This window comes from Mauremys reevesii, linkage group 19, assembly GCF_016161935.1.
Source record: "Mauremys reevesii isolate NIE-2019 linkage group 19, ASM1616193v1, whole genome shotgun sequence".
NCBI lineage: Eukaryota > Metazoa > Chordata > Testudines > Geoemydidae > Mauremys > Mauremys reevesii.
Genome location: NC_052641.1, coordinates 13875734 through 13896812, shown reverse-complemented (window position 1 = coordinate 13896812; position 21079 = coordinate 13875734). Strand labels below are relative to the sequence as shown.

Sequence of the window (21079 nt, the reverse complement as noted above, 5' to 3'; positions counted from 1 at the left end):
ATAGATAGAGGAAGGCTCAGAGTAACAAGCCAAATAGGATAATCTTGCTAAGAAAAAGAATAAGGCAGTGGTGGTGGGTAGATTTAGCTTATACATGCAGAACCCTGTGCTACTGACAGACTCCTAGAATACAGTGGACTGAGATTAGTTCTACTGACATCCAACTAGCAGATGTTGTTTCGTCCCTCACAGATACTACAGAAGAGGGCATTTAGAAATACTGTAATATCACATGTAGCAGCTTTAACTCTGAGCACAGTCCCTGGCTAGGGGGAGTCTCATTGTTATGGACAGCAGATAACATGGATACAAAACCCTCTGTTTAGCTGAAGGGAACTTCATCAAAATCAATAGTGTTTAACAAAAGCACTTTAAACACTGGAAAAAGCATGACATACAGATGTGTTCTCCATACCTTTTTTGGAGAGGGTTTTGTTGTTTTTTTTAAAACAGCCAAAGGAAAAAATTGAATTTGTATAAATCACCAGATTTGCCCTTTTGCAAAAGGGAATTTTAGAAAAAAGTTCTAAATGGCTAAAACATACAAAAAGTCACCAAATGCTCAGTTAAAAGGAGCAACAGCCCTTGTACTCCTGAATACCACTCTGCTACCTATAGCAGCTTCTGACTTTCACGCCACCCATTGCTGAGCTGTAAATAATTCAAGTTTGGCCCTCAAAACTCCAGCCACAAGTTAATCTAGCCAACACTTGCTTTGAAAAAACAGTTCCACCTTTCCCTAACAAAGATGACCACCAACCTCAGGATTATACTCTTTGCTATCCCATTTCCTTTTTCCTCCCAGTTGCCAAGGCCACAAGATTCCAGGGGGAGGGTGTGAGGGCACAGAGTGCTGGCCTTCACCCTTATGACCAATCCCCATCTCTTGAACCATCCAGCTTAGTTTCCTGCCTTTCCTCCTGATGGAGGAAAGCTTCAACCAAAGTGGTAATGATCCTGCTCTTGATGAGTTATTTGTATACAGTGAGCAGCTAATGAATTCAATGATTAAGGTATTTAAATCTCCACCTGTGTATTTGGCTCCCCCACACACACCCCAGCACTTCAAGAAAGAGCAACTATGCATTAAAATTCTTACAGCTGCTCCTGTCACAGAGAAGGTTCTGGAGACATGAATCCCACCTCAGATTTTTCCTATCCCATAGGTCTGTGGCAGCCACTATATGCATAAAGATACCAGACAATGGGCTAGTTAATACTGTCCAGCTTTAAAAATTATTTGAGGAATGAGGGTTAGGATAACTAATCAGAAAGGCTGACAGTAGGTTCCCAGTTAATTTTTTTTTCCTCCCAACTAATAGTGTTTGTTTGCTCCATAAAGCGGACAATAAGCCCCATACTACAATGAGTCAGCTGTTTTTATAACCTCAGAGTATCAATGGAAAAAATTAATAAGTCCTTTCAACAGCCTCCCTCCCTTCGAATATCAACACAGCAAACCCTTCACCGCCCACAGTTTTAAAGAATAAGGGATCTAGGTTACTAATGAAGAGAGGCTTTTTCAAGTAGGAAACAAACAGCCTCACAAATTGTATCAGAGTGTTACGAGTTCTCTAGTCTTGACTTTGGGAACTAAAGTGGGAGCTCCCCTCATTCTCCTCCCCACATCTTCTACGCTATCACACCTTTTGTTTCATTGTCAACTAGAGAACCTCTCCTTCATTTACAGACGTTCAGCTCCAACTCACTAAGCCATCATAAATAAAACCTACCCTACGATGTTCAAACAGGAGGAGACCCCAAAAAATGGAGTTTAATCAAAATGAGCAGCAAAAACTAAGGAGTCTGGGCTGACAGCCACAAGCTTCTTCTGAGGGAGACATCTAAGGTGCATCTCCTGCCATTTGTTTTCTGCTGGGGTGCCATTTGTAACCCTTTACTGAAAGGTGAGGCTCTCCGTTCTCATCCTCAATTACAGCCACCTCCCCCCAATCCAGAGATTTCCATTTAGAACCACTCGTCACTCCTTAAGATGAATGGACAGGATTTGTATGGTGACTCTAAAACACGGTCTTAAGCCGTGCATCCCAGCCAGCTGGGAGATTGAAGGCAGCAGCAAGACCCAAAATCAAGTATTTCATACATCAATGCAGAAGGCTACACAACTGAATCAGTTCCAGGCCCTTCTCTCACGTCTGTGGTGCTGTTTCTTAAACATCTGATCCAGCTCCCAACAGAATCAACAGAGACTCGACTGATTTCAGCAGAAGTTGACTTTGGCCCTAAACCAGGCTACCATTTGATTTTTTTTTAGTTCCCGTCTTTAAAAAGGATGTGGTCAGGTTTAAAAGACATTTCCTTGACAATTATCTGAAATTTTTAACAGACCAACTCTTCACCACTCACGCCATTCACCTGCTTTCTTCACTTCCTTCAGAATGAATAAGCAGAGAGGATAGTCAAAGTCGCTTTCAAGTTCTCCTACACCAACAATGTACTGCAACATTTGAGTTGCAGACACAGCAGGGGAATATTTAACTCCGAAGAAAATTAACTCACTTCCCCTACAGGTGTAAAGGGTTTCTATGTAACACAAGAGTTCTGCACTGAAAAACAATCCACCCACAAGTTTAACTTTTAGACCTAATTTATGATATCGCAAATGAATGTATTGTAAAGAAACCTACATAGCATTTCAGAGCGTATTAAAGATTTTGCTCTTCTGACTACCACCATTATTAATCTACTATTAAAAGAAACAAGTTACATTCCATGACTATCACCATATTGACATACCAATGAGAGAGAGAGAGAGAGAGAGAGAGAGAGAGAGTGTGTGTGTGTGTGTGTAGGATGGGGTGGATTCCCTTTAAGGCAAGTGTGAGCCACACAGCCCAGGTACCATGAAACATTTCAAAAGACCATGTGTAAGCTTGAGATCAATAAATGATTGGGGAGAGGCGGCGGATTTTTCATGGAGGACATCTTGTGAAGTTCTGAAGCCAGAGCATTTTGGATAAGTTTTCCACTTTTAGGGTTCAATCCTACAGTCCTTATTCAGGCAAGCCTCAATGATTCCAGAGGGAGTTTTGCCAAAGGGCCTGATCATCCAGTCTGATGCCCGTGTGCAGCAATAGCCTTTACAATTACAAAAGGGTAGTTAGTACTGGCCTCCCTAGCACAGGGGAGCTCAGTAGATGGATCACATGTTCTCCTGGAACAGCTGCTGCCCAACAGAGAGAGAGTGATTAAAAGGCATGGGGAGCAGCCATAGTTGCCTGTAAACCGAGAGCTATGGTATTCTCTCAACCGCCCCATTTCTTAAGGGAAAGAGAGTCTATCCCATAGGAAGGATTTCAGTAAAAAGGGAGGCCATCAACCACTTTGTTTAAAATTCCACCTCCAAGCAGAAAGACTCTGCTGCATCCTTATTACTGGTGCTTTTATTCTGGGTCACAGAAACTGCTACTCTGAAGCAGCACAGGAGCATGAGAGTAAAAATGTCAGGCACTATCAGAGCCACTAACAGCCCCAACACCAACATAAAGATAAACTGTCCCTCTAGAAATTCACTAAGCTACACAGAACTTTGATCAGTTTTTAGGAGTTGGAATGCAGCATGAACCTGACATCTGAAGGCTGACAACCCCCCAGTTATGGTACAATTATGGCTAGTCTGCTACCAGGTCTCATCAGCAGGGTGAGCAGACCTCTGAGAAAGCATAAAAATTGACCTCTAATAAAAGAGATGTAATGCAAAACACTTAAGATTGTATAAATACAGAACAGTCCCCCCATTGACAGCTACGCAGAGGCGATCCAGCACTTCACTAACGGGGAGAGTAAAGCACTTCAAGTTACCATGTGCTTGGGAGCTCTTGCAGCAGCTGGAATATTCAGCTACTGAAGTTCCTTCCATAGCCATCACCCTGACTCGAACTGTGGGTCAGGAGTTCCGATCATTCCAGCGCCACTTGCAGGCTACAGGTTACCCTATACTAATCTCAATCTAGGCAGACCTGGCCGGATCCTTTGTATCTGAATGGAGTACATTAATAAATATCTCCTTCTGTATTACCATCCCCACAGCAAATGTCTCTCCCTTCTTTAGGAACTGCCCATAGGGAACGGGACTCTCGCAAGGGACCAGGTAGTCTCCCTGAATTGCTCCAGTAGATCACATCCAGAGATTGGTTTGATGTTAATCTGACCTGTGAGTTTGAGTCACTTCCCAGCAAAGAGTACACAGGATAACATGAAGATTACATGACTAGAGCTTATCCAGGTTTGGACAGAAGGCTTGGAGTGTTCTGGGTAATATTATGCAAAAACTCAGTGTAAGAGCAAAACCATCATTATCCCTATTAAGTCTCCTCTGAAGACACCCATGTTTGCAGCACAGGACTGGAGGCCTTTCCCTTTGTACTTCATGAGCCTGCTTGAAGTTAGATATCCTGCCTTTGAATTAGGGTAAAGCATGGGCCATAGCAGCAGCACTGAACACAGCTCAAGACGAGTAGTCTCAGCAGCAGCAGGGACCCTGCTCTAAGGCTGTGAGTAACATAAGGCTTGTTTGACTTATTTGAACTACACTGATTAAAACCACATATCTAGTTCCAACTTCCAAGTAAAGTCAGCACCAAGGTGACAACTCCTTGATAAGGCAATCCTGGGGCAGACTCTACCGGAGAGCAAATAATCTCACCGCACAAAACAGCCAATGGCAATAGTATTCTCCCATGCAGGGCCGGCTCCAGACCCCAGCGCGCCAAGCGCGCGCTTGGGGCGGCATTTTGCCGGCAGGGCAGCAGGCAGCTCCAGCGGACCTTCCACAGTCATGCCTGCGGGAGGTCCACCGGAGCCGCAGGACCAGCGGACCTTCCACAGTCATGCCTGCGGATGCTCCACCGGAGCCACGGGACCAGCGCACCCTCTGCAGGCACGTCTGCAAAAGGTCCCCCGGAGCTGCGGGACCGGCGACCGGCAGCGCGCCCCCTGCGGCATGCCGCCCTGCTTGGGGCGGCCAAATTCCTAGAGCCGCCCCTGCTCCCATGCCAGCTTTTTAAAGTCTCTTTCCCATGGAGGAGACTCTGCTGTTTTGAATCCTCACCTGCCACTCACCAGGAGGAAAATGGACTTTTTGTTTTGTGCACTCAAAAGAGATGGTAAAATGCAGCCAGAAAGGAACAAAATCCAGCAGCTACTCAAACCAGCAGGATGCATGACATCAAAGTGACATGTTGTATTTTCATGGAGACGTTGTTCTCTCTATACTCACCAAAATCCCACTGGTCCCAGCCTGTCCCTTCCCCAAATGCAGGAGTTCCTGTGCATGAGCACATGCTTCCATAATGCTATGATCACAAAAGTTCATTTCATGAGACTTTGAGAGATATGTAGCTAAACAATTTCCATCTTCCCAAACTTAGTCATTAAAAAAAATACAAAGCACTGCTCAGGCAGTGTGGAGTTGTTTGAGATTAGGAAAACCTGGAGTGCAGGACCTGACTAGCTGGGGAAATAGGCAGTCCTTGACCTAATAGAGTAGAAGGAAGTCTTCAAGAAGGCCAATTACTGGAACACAAAACCAAATGTCCAGCAGAGATTGTAGGAGCTCTGATGATGCACCACATACAGGAAGGAGTCTCCTAGGATACACTACTGCACAGTTTCTCTCACACACACACTGCCAGGCCTATGGACTATTTGGAGTCCTGAAGCTCCTTCGCTTTCTTCAGAATCAGGTGTACATCAGAGATGGGATAATCCTGCATTAAAAAGGAATTGATATATTTTCTTAATGTTCATTGCACCTATTCTCCCTTTTAATGGGGCAGAGACTCTCTGCAATGTCATTGGCCAGCCCAATGAATGCCCTGGTGTTTATAAATTAGATGTTACCTCCATAGTTAAAGTCACCTGGAGTAAACAATTTCCTTCTATGTTTTGTAACTGAGCAGTCTTGTACAACCTACAGGACATTAGATTAATTTTGGTAGTCCTGAATGTGGGGTTAAGTTGGCTTTATGCAATGACTAGCTCCATTATGGAAGTCTGTATTAAGGATGCAAGGATCCAAAATATTTTATTGTATGCAATACATTAGAATTCTCTTAATCAGGACCCCTCCAACACACGGTCTTTCATCCTCTTTTGAGGGACTCCTAATTAAGAGACAACATTTTAAAGTAATGCTGCTCTCTGAGCAGCTGATGGAACCAGCATGTTACTAGACTGACCAAGGAGTTAGGAGAAGGAATCCTCTATTCTGCGGCAGGGACTGAGCCTACTGCTAGTGGCAAGATGTCCAGCATTTATAACTGGAGTTGAAAGAGCAAATTAACAGCCAGGAACAGGTAGCCACAGAGCCACTTTCTGCAAATCAGCTATGGAGGCAAAGGCTGCTGTTACCGGATCAAGCAGTCAGAAGCAGCATCAGATGGATCCCTAGAAGCTTAAACCCCCAAAAGGCACAGCCAGTAAACAGAAGTATTGTTATTAAGAGTTATTGGCCAGGAGCGGCTTCACTGGATTTTCCAATTAAAGGGAGCACGCAGTAGAAGTTAATGCTTGATCTTATAACACACCATGAAGTTTGCTAAGTGTTTAGATTTTTCAAAACAAATGGCTTCATTATGATCAGCAGAGGGCTGGTAACTATATTCCAGAAGGGCTGCCTCTATCATATCCGAGTATTGTACAAGAGGAAAATCTCCTGTTTAAAAAAAAGAGTTCTTCCACCTCCTCCCCATTCCTGATGTATTTTAGTACTTACCTGTAGCAGCCTCATGTTCAGAGTGAAGTCCCCTTCCAGTAATTGATCTCGGATTAGTCTGAAAGAGAGATTATGTTAATCCAAGTACTTTTTGCCTCTTTAGTACCGTGTCCAAAAACATCCCCAAAAAAGTCAGCCACTAAGGTGTGTACAGCTCACCACATGCCTCCTACCCTTCCTTAAGGGCCCTGTTTCTTTTGCCATTGTGGAAAGAATGGCTACATCCTTTCACCAGAGCCCCCTCCGCATGTCTCTTCATGCAAGAGAGGCCCCTATATCTGTGGATTCAAGCAGAGAATGGGGTGGAGGAGCACATAGCCTATATTTACATTACCCAGCATGGTGGACACTGATATTTAGGAGACAAGCTGTGAATTGTGGGGCAGGGGAGAGTACACTAGAGTCAACATCCTCAGCGTCAGCTGTCACTGCACTCACGTCAACATGGCGCAACAGACAAGCAGTAGAAAATCAAAGCGGTTGTCATCGGCAAAGAGAGAGTCCCAAATACGGATGACGTCTGGCAACAGGAACTCTTGGGACAGCAGCAGCGTCAGCCAACGGAAGGCAAAGAACTGGGGCTTGATGTTCTGCTCTTGCTTTTGGATAGACAAACAGAGTCAGTAACTGATTGCTTGTAGTGAACTGGAAAAGAAAGCCAGATGTTCACTGCCTCCTTGGTGTCCTCTTAGTAACCTGGTTATAAGCTAGTGTCCTGCAGTGCAATATGGAGAAATCTGCCTATTCTTTACGGTTACACCTCTCTGCTTCAAAGTCTCGTTAGCCTCATGCTGTGAGATACTATGCCATGTCTCCTTTCAAAGCCTCTCCACAACCGCCCCCCCAAAAAATTACGGTGCTCTGAAGGACAGCTCTCCATACACGTGTCTATCTTCAGTGTCTATGGCTCAGATAGTAGGAATCATGCCCAGGTTCATGGAACGCAGGAACTGTTACTTTCATAAATTGCAATTCCAGCATTTAAGCTAATTCAGTTTTATTTCTCCTTTAAAAAAGAGCCCCACACACCTCATTTCCCCTAAGGGTTTAGATCAGAAGTACTTCCTCTCCTTTCAATGACTCTAAAAATCCCCTAGTTATTGGAAAGTTAGCATAACAAAAAAAATAGAAAATAAAAAAAATAAAAAAAATCATACAGACCAGAGTTTTCCAGACACAGTTTATACTGGCAGCCAATAGACTGAAACTCAAAGCTTTTAGCTACTTTCTACTGTGGTCCACATATTTCACAAAGTAAGCAAGAAAAGTCAGTTCAGTATTCAGATAGGTAGGGCCTTGCGCGAATACAAAATTTGGATCCGCATCGATCTGCAATCTGTAAACATGGTCCGCCAATATAAAGCAGATATCTGCAGATTTGCAGGGCTCTACAGATGGGAGACTTCTACGGAACATCTATTGGGGGCCTGCAGGAAGTGCTGCTAGTGACTAAGTAGGTGACATTCTTCCTCCTGAACCAGCATGGTGGAGAGTGACAATGTGCTGACAGAAGACAAGAGTACGACCACTTGAAGTCATATTAAGATCTCATTTTTTACACACACACACACACACACACACACACACAAGCTGAAGCCTAATATTCACCAGATTCCAACTCTCGTAACTACATTCTGCCTCCCATAAGTTCTCCCTAGAGTTTCATTTAGAAACAATATTCTACACTTTCCATCCTAAACTTGTGTTGCATTGCTGTACTGTTAGACAACTGCTGCATTCCATAAGACCTGCAACTGCCTCTATCCACCTCACAGTAGCGTTAGGGGGAGTTTTCAGAGTGTTTTGAGATCCTCTGAGGAAGGGAGCTACAGGAAGGTAACATTATTACATATACAGGATGGCATTACTATTATCAAGTTTTGATTTATCATTGAGCTGCCATAATTTTTCACTGTAATTTATAAAGTGAATGCTATTGGGACGTATGATGGCAATGGAAGGAAAGTACAGGAATTTGTTCCCCCTGAGAAAAAAAACTAACTCCAGGTTGTAAAGGAACTTTGCAAGAGCACGTGTGTTTGGCTTAATAACAAAAGCAGAATTCAGAGACTCAGGAGATTTTGAGTTTCACGACTCCCAGCTAAGCCATTGACCCAGGTGGCCAGAGACACTGGGCAAACCACTTCTTTCTGCCACAGTTAGCTTTAGAGTAAATAAGTTACAGATTTCCACCTCTAAAAAGAGGACAAAGTATTTGCTACATCAATATAACCTGGGCTAGATACTCAATGTGGCAAGAGCCATTTGTCCTGTAGATACTCAACCCTGCATCACTCTCAAGACAGCCTGTCCCTGAGAACAAAAGCTCTTTAGTTGTATCAAACCACTTCTAAGCAGCCATCACTGTACTACCTGGCCACTGTTACAAATTAAGACAGAGAGCAAGTTCTGGCTGGAAATAGGACAAAGATCCACCACCCATCTTATTCCTCGTTCCAATGCGGGAGGGCAAGATGAATGTCTGACTCCTCACCAGTTTCAAGTACAGCTCCACATCCTTCTCCTTCAGGGTGGAGTAAACCTTCTCCATCTTGTAGGTGATGCCACACTGAGAATCATCCAGGCTCTTAATGAAGTTATCCCGGATCTCAGCCATTAGGTTGGTGAAGCAGAAAAATGTATCTGCTTCTGCATGTTCTGAAGGAGACACACAGGAGCAGTATAACCGAAGTGTGGAAGGAAGCTGTTGCAACTTTGATAAGCTTCCCCTGCTAGACACTAACTAACCAGCCTGTGGTACTGGGTCCCACGAGTTCTTGGCTTGCTAGAACTGAGCAGGCCATTACAGACCCCATGTCTAACGCCTTTCTTAGCAGCATGGACCCTGCAGTCCAATTGCCTACCTCCTGAAAGCTAGCATCGGCTCCCACAAGCCTTCCAGTACCTTGTCATGTGACCTTCCTGATCAGCCCCTCTATGTCAGGTGACCTGTTGCTTGATTACTACCCACTGGAAAAAACTGGTTTCTTGCAGTTCAGCCAATCCCTATAGCCAACTCATAGTAAGGCCATAGTAAACATTAATGAGTCTGCATGTTCCTTTAACAGCTCTCTAGGTAGGGGTGTGAAGCACCTGACAGTCCCCGTTAGGAAATGGCTGATCCGATGTACATGGAGCATAACAACAGAGTTCATAAAACCAGAATTCATAAGTTTTCAACAGCCAGATTTCCCAAGCTGTCACAGAAGTGCATCAGAGAGGATTCCCGTACTTCCCAGGAGGCTCTTTCCAAGCACTCTCTGAGAACCACCCCCTTTCATTAGGGACCTGGTATGGGGAGAGTCTGCCAGTCTCCTCCTCAGCTGCTCTGATAACCATTCCCTGCAACAACTGCTGCCAGAATGGTGTAAGTCACTCAAGCACTAACTACTTACCTTTCCAGTCACTGTTGGGATCTGTAGCAAAGGTATAGTAAAGAGGCCCCACTATTTCATTCATCCCCTGGACATATGCTATCCCAGGATTCAGCTTGGCGTAGATGAACAGGATTCGTTCTACCACTTCCCAGTGAGCTTCACAGCCATTAGGCAGAACTTCATACTCACTCAATGAATTCGGAGCAGATGTTTTAAGCGGGGAACTCACCTGAAGGGTAAAGGAAACACGTAAGAAAAATTATTCTGGGCACCCAATTTGTATAGGCAATAAGTTTTCCATGGAGCAGGCATTTAACTTCAGGCACTCAGCTCCCCCAGATAACCAGTAACCAACAGCAAATGCCCTTTCCAGGCAGTAATTAATCCTTAAATCCAGACGGTGGCCCAGTGAGTTGTAAGACTTACTGCCATAAAATACAAAGGAAGCCAGGCTGGCAAGTCTTTTCCAAGAACAAATAAGCTAATTCAGCAGTGGACAGCTACCTTGAATCAAAAACACAAGCTCAGTGTCCATGTAAGAAAGGACCCGCTACATTAGAGAGGCAGGAAGAGAAGTGATCTGTCACATTAGCAAGGTATTCATCAGTCACTAGTGCTATTTTATCTGTTCTAGAATGACGCTGGGAAGTGCAGCATCCATGAAGGGAAAGCAGCACTAGGCAGGTATGAGCCTGGGTGATGGGGCAACAAAATGGCAGTTGAAATTCAATGTTAATAAATGCAAAGTAATGCATATTTGGAAAAAATAAACACACACACACGGATTCTAAATTAGTTGTGTCCATCCAAGAAAGATCTTGGGAGTTACTGCGATTAGTTCTCTGAAAACTTCCCCTCAACACACAGCAGTGGTCAAAAAGGCTAACAATAGTTTAGGAACTATTAGCAAAAGGATAGAAAGATAGACAGAAAATATCATAATGACACTATAAATCCATTGTGTGCCATACCTTGAATACTGTCTCCAGTTCTGTTTGCCCCATCTCAAAAAGGATATAGTGGAATTACAAAAGGTACAAAGGGCAACAAAGATGATCAAGGGTATAAATTGAGTTCCATACAAGGGCAGACTAAAAACATTAGAGCTGTTCAGCTTTAAAAAAAAAAAAAGCTATAAATGGAGATAATCGAGGGCTATAAAAATCACAAATAGTATCGAAAAAATGAATAGAGAAGTGTTATTTACCCTTCCCCACAATACGAAAACCAGGGGTCATCAAATTAAATGAACAGGCAGTAGATTTAATACAAACAAGTAGTAAGACTTTTCCACACAACTAACCTGGGATGTTGTCCTGGCCAAAAGCATAAATGGGTTAAAAAAAGAACTGGACAAATTCAGGGAGGATAAGTCCATCAGTGGACGTTAGCCAAGATGGTCAGGGATGCAACCCCATGCTCAGGGTGACCCCAAAACCTCTGACAACTAGAAGCTGGGAGTAGAAGACAGGAGTGGATCATTCTGTAATTGCCCTGTTCTGTACACTCCCTCTGAACCTCTGGTATGGGCCACTGTCAGAGATAGGATATCGGGCAAGATGGACTATGGTCTGACCCAATCTGGCAGCTCTTATGAGTGATGTTTGCACTCAGAAGAGAATAAGGGAGATAAATGGCAGCTGACTGCAATGCTGTCTCAAGTATATGAATCATATCAGCTTGTTACATCTCAGGCTCTGGGAGACTAGATCAATTTGTCCTCTGTTATTAAACCCTCTGGCCCCTTAGAGTCCATCCAGAGGAACACATAAATTGGGGCAATAAGAGCTGTGAACACTTCCCCTGGAAGTCAGTGAACTCAACAAAAAAGATTCTGTTCCAACAGAAGCCAGAACAAAAAACGATTCAAGAGAAAGCAGCACATCAACCTTCAATTCCCTTTGTGCTGTCAAACATGCCGAACAGCACAGTACAGAAGAACCAATGTAATCAATGAAAAGAGAAATAAAACCTGCTGGGTGAGCAGGAAGTTTCAGGAGCTCAACACACAGAGAAAGGAGAATTCCTTTCCACCTAGAGAGCAGTTCAAGTTCTCCAGGTTTCAGTGACACCCTTCCTTGCCTGGAACTGTTTGCTATACATGTGTACTCTTCCTTGTGAGTGGATATGGGGGACTCATATAGGGTCACCGTTGAGTTTGTGACATTTGTTGCAGTTACAGACAGGACCAACTTGACTTGTAACTGTTAGCACTCTGTCCACAAACCAGGGTGATTTTAGCGAGAGAGACTTGAAGCTGTACAACTTTATCAAAAGTATTCTTCAGTCAAGCCCATCCTCTGGAGAAAGGGGAGAAGCGACAACCTCCTGCAGGAATACAAGAACCCACACCATATGTGGAGGTGGAGTAAGGAATAACTGCAGAGTATCAAGCCAGCCTGGCAACCATCTTAGCAAGCGTGCCACAGAAGTGCACACACCTCCCTTCCTCCCCCTCCACGCCCCCCATCACAACATGCTCATCCCCCATCCCAGAAGCACAGGGAAAACTCCTTGCCAGATCTTACATTTGTGACTCCACTCCGGTTTCGTGCCACTGTCTGTGACTTGAGTGTCGTCTGTTCCACCCGCTTGCGGAGAGTCTCAAACTCATTCTGGGGGTCCAGGATTAGCAAACAGGGGTAGTCAGTTGGGCGCTGGAAGAATGCCATATCAGGGTACAGCCTCCTGGGGTGGAAAAAGATGGAAACCAAATTAAAAGGAGTTTTTAGAACCAGAGGGGTGCCATGTGAAACAGAATGGGCCTGATAACATGAAATATTCTGTATTCCTGATGCAGCGGGTACATAAACTGCACTGTTATTCCTCCTCTCTAGCGAGCCCAGCTATTTACACACACCTGACATCCTTGTCTATCTGCAGCAGCACTTCGTTGTCCTTGAAGTAAGTGTTCCACCGGCTGTCTGGGTTCGGATTGAGTGGCTGCACAAAACGACATCACATAAAACATGGTAAGTTCATGTTTTACTCACAAGCGAGCCTGTCACTGCTGAAAGCTGAGGTAAGGTCTCTTGGCTCTGTCTACACTGATCAGGAAAACTGTGCTATTGCCTTTCTAGCAAGAGCCATGTTTAAAGTCGTGATTTGCTAGACAAATGGGGGTGCTTTCTCTGGGCAGCTGACACTTTATGGGCACTGGCCCACCTCAAATGAGTCAGCACACATCTGGTAGGCCAGTGAAGACTATGTGGTTACTTTCAACCAGTGCAGAGCAGTATGAGCAGACTCTCCCAAATCCATTCTCACCTGTCTTAGTGGATTCGCTGCTGCAATCAGGCTTCACTAACCTGTGTTAACAGGAATTCTGGTTACAGCTCCAATCAGTGCGAGGGAGATTTTCCATATTAACCGCTACAAGAGGTACTGTCACTGTATATGTGCATTGCATAGTTAACACAGTGATAACAGTGTAATGATTATCTGAACTCCGAGAAGCCTGAAAACATTACCAGCTTGGGTGGATTAGTGCAAAGTTTAGTTGATGCAAGTTTACCCAAGACCAGGGAAGTGTGGAATAACTAAGCATAGGAAATCACAACATACATATAAGACAAGCTCAGATACAGGACTTTCCAAAACTGTACTAATGGAATGTAACACTCATCTGAAAGGCATCTGAATGATGGGGAAAAAAATACCACACACACAAAAAAGCAAACATTCCAAGAACTTCAAAGGTCACAGTAACAAGCAAGTTAAAGCTCAGCGTGTCACAAGACATGCCAGGCCAGTGGTTCTCAAACTAAGGGCGCGGCTTGTTCAGGATAAGCCCCTGGCAGGCTGAGCCGGTTTGTTTACCTGCAGTGTCTGCAGGTTCGTCCGATCGCAGCTCTCAGTGGTCGCGGTTCACCGCTCCAGGCCAATGGGGGCTGCGGGAAGCAGCAGCCAGCACGTCCCTCGGCCCGCACCGCTTTCTGCGGCTCCCATTGGCTGAGAACGGCGAACCGCAGCCACTGGGAGCTGTGATCAGACGAACATGCGGATGCAGCAGGTAAACAAACCAACCCAGCCCGCCAGGGGCTTACTCTGAACAAGCCGCACCCCTAGTTTGGGAACCACTATGCCAGGCACAGTATGAACCCTTCCAAAGATCAAACTGACACAGATGACTGGCTACTAACAGGAGAGGCTGGGGTAGGAGAAGAGGTGTGTGAGCAGTTACCCTACTTTGCATTTTCTTCTGACCACTTAAAAAAATAAATGGATCCTTCAGTGCAATAACCCTTTTCATAAGTGGCTCTCAAAGCACTTTTCCAAGGGGATTACTGTTAACCCAATTTTACAGAGGGGATACTGAGGAACAGAGAGGTGACGTGACCACCAGAGTCACACAGCAAATCAGTGGCAGAGCTGGAAATAAAAGTCTTCTGATTCCCAATCCCATAGTCTAACCACATGCCAATGCCGCTTCTCTTATACACTGGTTTCAGACTGGCCCATTTAGCCTTCCATCCATGGAGAGGATTTCACAGGTTAAATGGAGAGATTCATTTCGCTAGCAGCTCCATGCTGTGACTGCTCTCCATTGAGCCTTTAATCGTATTGATCCTTTACTCCCATTTTAAGTCTATTGCATGGACAAGCAGCTGAGGATGGCAGTGGGAAAGGGAAAAAGGAAAGGATAAGTTACCCTAACACAGTATTTTACAGCTTTTTTCAGTCTGGAAGTCACTGAGCCAGACACCCTCATAAGGGCTCAGCACCCCATTCCTAGATTCTCAAAATATTTTTATTCTATTAAGCCAGCAGGAAGGATCACCCCAGGATCAGTTTGAAACTTACAAGAACTCCCTTCCACATGCAGACTAAACTATACTTACATGGTCCTCTAAGGTCACATCCTCCCTGGAGACACCAAGATTGGCTTTGGCTATCCCAGGCTGAATAATCATTTCCTTCAGGAATTGGGAATACAGCTCCCTTAACAAGGAGAGGAGGAAGTCACATTAGAAACCAGAAGATAAAATACAATGAAACGAAAAAGACATCTGCCCTGAACCCAGACAGGTCCCTCTGTGCCCCCCTGCTCAGACAGGGAGCACTTGACCTTTTCTACTGAGAACTGTCCAGCTCAACTGTGAAGGGTTATCACATTAACCACCAGGGCAGTCTGTAGAATTAATGGGGGGGGGGGGAAGAAGACAATATTTTTCTTTCCACACAAAAGTATCTAATTTTACAGGATCCCTTAGAGTATTTTTTCAAATGCTAATGACAGCTAAGAAGCTGTGGACCTCTACCCCACAAGGGTATTAGGGCTGAAAAGTACAGAGATCATCACCTCTGCTTCTTCAGCAAGGTGCTCCATAAGGCCTTCTCCACAGGGAGGTAGTTCAAGAGGATCTGGACAGAAGGAACATACACATTACTCCTTGAAGCAGAAGGTATTAACAATTAGAAGTTCAGTGAAACAAATGAGGGGGATGACTGGTATTAGAACTGGCTCACTGAGGAAGATGGAATCTTCCTGAAGAATGACCGGTACTTTATCAAGGTATAGCCATCAGTGTTTGGAGGATATATTTTAACGTCACCCTGCAAAAAGGCATAGCAAATTCCTTCCACTTAAGTGGCAAATTCAATAGCTTAACCCCACTGGGTATAATAACGGGGGCTGTAGATGCACCAAAGCTGTACAGACCCACCCAACAACCTGTCCAAATTATCTCCCCCCACACAAGCATGTCTGTTACTATCATTTCAGATTAGCTAGAATAAATTTCCCTGATTGTTCAGCAACCAAGAGCTGTTGATTCACAGTAGCTTCTTAGGTAGTGATAAGCCAATCTGTTTTGTTTTTTAAATGCACAAAACTTTGCAGAATCAAGCAATCCAGAGTAACTTACAGAAGACAAGAAAAGCCCCAAGCAAAACCCACCTTCCAGCAGAGGCAGCGCAGCCCACCATCAAAAGGAATCCCTGTGAAATACATCAGGCAGAGTCAATTAAGTTAGTTAATTAGTCAATTAAGTTAAGCCCTTTCACTGCATTATGCAGCATTTATGCCGATGCCACCAAGCAAACAGGAGGGCAGCACTTTTCAAGCTGGCAAGGAGTTTTACACAGATATTGAGAAGCTCTATGGCATACCAAAAAAAAGTTAATACAGCAAGTAAAAAGTGACTTGCATATTTGGCTCTTGCAAGGGAAGACGACTAAGCTAAGCATAAGGGGAAAAATGATATGGTCCATGGAGCAAAGGAAGGAATGCTTCAGGTGAAATATGCAGATGGTGTCTTGAATGAAGGAATTAGTGGATATTTTATAGAGAGTGAAGTAAGAGAAGTTTTTTGTCCACATTTGAAGGTTTCAGAGACCATATATTGTACAGCTAAAATTGTCTCTAAACCATTCAAACAGTTGGTAACTCTTTTAATCACATCCGTTAGTCTTTGGTTTGTGACATGCTCTGCTTTGTTAAACATTTATGACACTGGTAACTTAGTGGCAGCACAGATGATGTTTGCTTACTCAACATTAGCTAATCATCTAGTGGTGTTTGACATCTTATGCTTAAGATTTCAAATTCTTTTTATCCACTGGAAAGACAGTAGCAGCTCTGGATGAAAGCAAGTTAAAGATCTCAGGAACCACCATCTAGGTATTACACCACACTCATGATTGTGTTATCAAGTGCCTCAGGGCATAGACCTTCAGACCAAGTGTGGCTAAAATACAACCCACAAATGCCTCAGTTGTCTTCATACTTGGCACAGCTGCAAGGCCTAGAGCCTACGGACCCCATCACTCAGTGTTCCATCTTGAACAGAGTATCTGCAACTAGCTCAATTCTATTACAGCAAAATAGGTGCAACACCCAAGTCTGTTACCAAACTGTCAATATAGGCCTGGATTGGACATTCCTGCTGTAGAAGCTTTGTGGCTACCCATGCAACAGTTTTGCAGAAATCACTTACCACTAAAGCAGAGTTCACGGAGCTTCTGCAGGGCAATCTTGGGTTCCCCAAGGACATCCTGAAATTCTGCAATCCTACAAAAGTGTGACCACACATACACAAATTATATAAAGATGACACTCTCAAGGATGAGTCAGGTGATTAGGTGACGGTATCAGAGTTATATGGCAGCTTGCTTTCCCGCAATGATCACAGCACAAATACCTCTGCCAGCCAGGCACATTGTCCCCGTTGGCCATTACAGCTAGATATAATGGATATACACTGAGGACTTGCCTAGACACTCACAATAGGCAGTTACTGTTAAAAATCTGTATAGTTCTCTTGAGTTTAGGCTCGTGATGTCTCTCAATGAGAGATCATCATCCCTGGCTTGGACTCAAGATTACTTATTTCAAGGGCACTTACACCACATAACATACATTGTAAATAGTTATAAAAACATGCTTTGCTTTTGTTCTGATAAAGACTTATCACAGCTGCTTTTCAGTTGCAAGTACAACAAGTGAGGCAGATTGCAAAACCAAACAGCCGTATGTAAGAGTGCCTACCTCAGACTCTCTCCAGGTATCCACGTTTCCCATCTTACAACCATACTGAAAGGCTGGGACACTCCAGCTTTAGGAAACCTTTGAACAATCCTCAAAACCACTAACTTTTGGTGCCAGCACTTCCACAATGCTGCATTAGTGAAGCTGCACCCAAAGGGGAGAAAGCCTGTAGTTCCATTAAACGCAGAGCCACACATCATGAATGGGATGTAACGCTGTGCTCTGGCTCAGATATTTTGCCCTATGCAGGAGCATCATTTGCTATGGGGCACCCCAACTTTCCATAGGTCGGTATGACCCATTTCCCCCACCCTGACTTCACAGAACAGAATCACATATAACAGGTCTATATACTGACACCACTTTGATGCATACACACCCCAATTTTTCTGAAGTGCCCCCACCCTCCGAGAAGCCACCCCAGCATCTCACTCCTCAGCCCACACCCTGCTGAAAGCCGCCAACCGCAAGCAGAGACACCCCCCCTCAGAGATGGAGGGGTCTTACCCACAGCAGCCTCCACCTCCCCCTGGCTGTGCCAGCCCCTCCCCCACAGGAGGGTGCAGGGCCCAGAACACACCTGCCCCAGGGCTCAGTTATGGGGCGCCCCCCCGACTGGGAGGATGTGCTGGGGGAGGGGGCGGGCCGGGGGGGACACCAGCGTCCATGGAAAGGAGGGGCGCGGCGGAAGGGCCCCTCGCTCCAGGAGGGGGCCGCGTTCAGGGCCGGACCCCGCCCCCCGGGGGTTCCTCGGGCCCCGGCGGGCAGCGGCCCTACCCGGGGATGGGGGAAGGCGGGCCCCGGCCCCCCACCTGCTCTTGTGCAGACTCGACATGGTGACGCGCCCCGAATAAACGGTCCGGCTGGAAACCCGGCCCCAGGCGGCGGGAAGGACGGGAGGGGGCGGGGCCCTGCGGAAATAGCCGCCCCGGGCCTGGGTGAGAGGCCCCGCCCCGGCCTGGCCCCGCCCCTTCCCGGCCTGGCCCCGCCCCTTCCCGGCCTGGCCCCGCCTCCCGAGCCCTTACCTGCCGGGCCTAGACAATGCTACCTTTGACCCTGTAATGGCCCTGTATTCGCCCAGGTTTTTCCTCCTTCCATAATCCAGGAGCTTCTTGGATCCTTTCTTAAACTGATGTCATCTCTGGTCTGAGCAGCCAGAAATCACTCATTTCTTGTCTCAAAGAATCCTCTGACATCACCTGTGGGTATATTTAAACTTTAACATTTAAATATATTTTTTATTTTCCCATAGTGGAGGATTTCAGTACACAATTTTATTTACATGGTACTTTTCATCCAGAAAGATTCCTAAGGACAGGATCATTTCCTATTTTGCTCTCAAGCCATATAGCAGCTGAAGTTGATGGCAAAGTGTTGCTGTGGCAGGATGAACTCATGTTCACATTCACTGAAGGAACACAATGAAGATGATAATGAGAAATCCACTGTTCTTTGTGAACAAAATATAATCAAACTAGAGGTATCTGAAAATGCATTCTAGACAGTTTATTCTGTAGAAGTCTTTTGGCCATGAATTTAAAAGCTAAGGTCTTGCTTGCTGTGCATGTTGAAGATCCTGAGGCACTACTCATAAAAGCCGGGGTGTTAGATTTTATATCCTTGACCAATATTTCTCATTCCATCCCCTGCACTGTTGTGCTAAGGGTGAACCAATCTGGCATATTGAGACAGTCAGTCTATAAGACACAGTGCTACAGGATGATATTTTGACTTGTTATTGTCATATTTGACAGAAACATTATCCCTCAGTCAGAAGCAAACATGTCAAAATGTAACTGTGTCATGCAGCAAGGTGCATCAAAGTGTCATCAAAGCTGGAAGTAACATGTATCTTAAGGTTGATTATGCTGCATCACAACATCCATGTTTTTAATTACTCATGTCAGTCCAGGCCTCAGCTACATTTGTATGCCCCTTCATACTTCGGCCACCATTCCAGAGGACATGCTTCCATGCTGATGATGCTCATTAAAAAAAGAATGCATCAATTAAATTTGTAACTGTACTCCTTTGGTGGGGGAGAATTGTATGTCTCCTGCTCTGTTTTACCTGCATTCTGCATATATTTAATATTATAGCAGTCTCAGATGATGACCCAGCACATGTTCATTTTAACAACACTTTCACAGCAGATTTGACAAAACACAAAGAAGGTAAAATGTGAGATTTCTAAAAATAGCTACAGCATTCGACTCAAGGTTTAAGAATCTGAAGTGCCGTCCAAAATCTGAGAGGGACAAGGTGTAGACCATGCTTTTAAAAGTCTTAAAAGAGCAATATTCCGATGGGGAAACTACAGAACCCAAACCACCAAAAAAGAAAATCAACCTTCTGTTGGTGGTATCTGACTCAGATTAAGAAAATTAACATGAGTTAGTCCGCACTGCTTTGGAATGTTATCGAGCAGAACCCATCAGCATGGAAGCATGTCCTCTGGAATGGTGGTTGAAGCATGAAGGGACATATGAATCTTTAGTGCACCTGGCACGTAACTATCTTGCAACATCAGCTACAACAGTGCCATGCAAATGCCAGTTCTCACTTTCAGCTGACATTGTAAATAAGAAGCAGGCAGCATTATCTCCTGCAAATTGTAACCAACCCTGTTTTTCTGAGTGACTGGCTGACCAAGAAGTAGGACTGGGTGGACTTATAGGCTCTAAAGTTGTACATTGTTTTATTTTTGAATGATTTTTTTTACATCATTCTACATTTGTAAATTCAACTTTCATGATAAAGAGATTGCACTACAGTACTTGTATGAGGTGAATTGAAAAATAATTTTTTTTACAGTGCAAATATTTGTAATAAAAATAAATATAAAGTGAGCACTGTACACTTTGTATTCTCTGCTGTAATTTAAATTAATATATTTGAAAATGTAGTAAACATCAAATATATTTTAAATAAATGGTATTCTCTTGTTGTTTAACAGAGCGATTAATTGCAATTAATTTTTTTAATCGCTTGACAGCCCTAGTTAGCATGCTACAGAATGTCATCACACTGCAATAAAAATCAATGTGGCACAATGCTACACCATTGGGGTAAGATACAATGTAATAAAAATGCAATGCAACATTATCCCAGCATCCTGTATTTCTGACACAACAGTGAAACAATTTCATACGTCCAGGATGCAATCATATTATCATGCCAAAATGCAATGTGGCCTAGTTGGCAGGGCAATGGACTGAATTTAAGGAGATGTGGGTTCTATTTTCTTGCTCTGCCACTGACCTGCTGGGTGACCTTGGACAAGTCACTCCCCCATGTGTGTCTCAGTTTCCCCATCCGTAAAACGGCAATAATGATATTATCCTCCTTTATAATGCATTTTGTGATCTACTGAAAAAAAAAATCAATGTAGGTAAGAGCTAGGTATTATTATCGCTCCATACCAGGCCACCCTCACAGTGTGACGTCATCGCACCATGCTGGGACACCATCAGTCTG

General features: G+C 44.4%; 1 protein-coding gene across 3 annotated transcripts; it reads right to left on the bottom strand.

Moving 5' to 3' along the window:
- Positions 1-4893: 4893 nt before the first annotated feature.
- Positions 4894-18492, bottom strand: TBC1D13 (TBC1 domain family member 13). 3 transcript variants are annotated; one of them, XM_039506849.1, is made up of 12 exons: positions 18415-18492; positions 17052-17125; positions 16013-16053; positions 15416-15477; positions 14955-15054; positions 12974-13056; positions 12642-12801; positions 10132-10342; positions 9231-9394; positions 7175-7335; positions 6737-6794; positions 4894-5729 (listed from the first exon to the last, which is right to left on the bottom strand). In XM_039506849.1, the coding sequence occupies exons 1-12, from the start codon at positions 18435-18437 to the stop codon at positions 5664-5666; spliced, it is 1203 nt and encodes a 400-aa protein (XP_039362783.1). In that variant the 5' UTR covers positions 18438-18492; the 3' UTR covers positions 4894-5663. The 3 variants fall into 3 exon arrangements, with proteins under 3 accessions (XP_039362783.1, XP_039362784.1, XP_039362782.1); XM_039506850.1 differs by lacking the exon at positions 18415-18492 and adding an exon at positions 18183-18385; XM_039506848.1 differs by lacking the exon at positions 18415-18492 and adding an exon at positions 17603-18012.
- Between the last annotated feature and the right edge of the window lie 2587 nt (positions 18493-21079).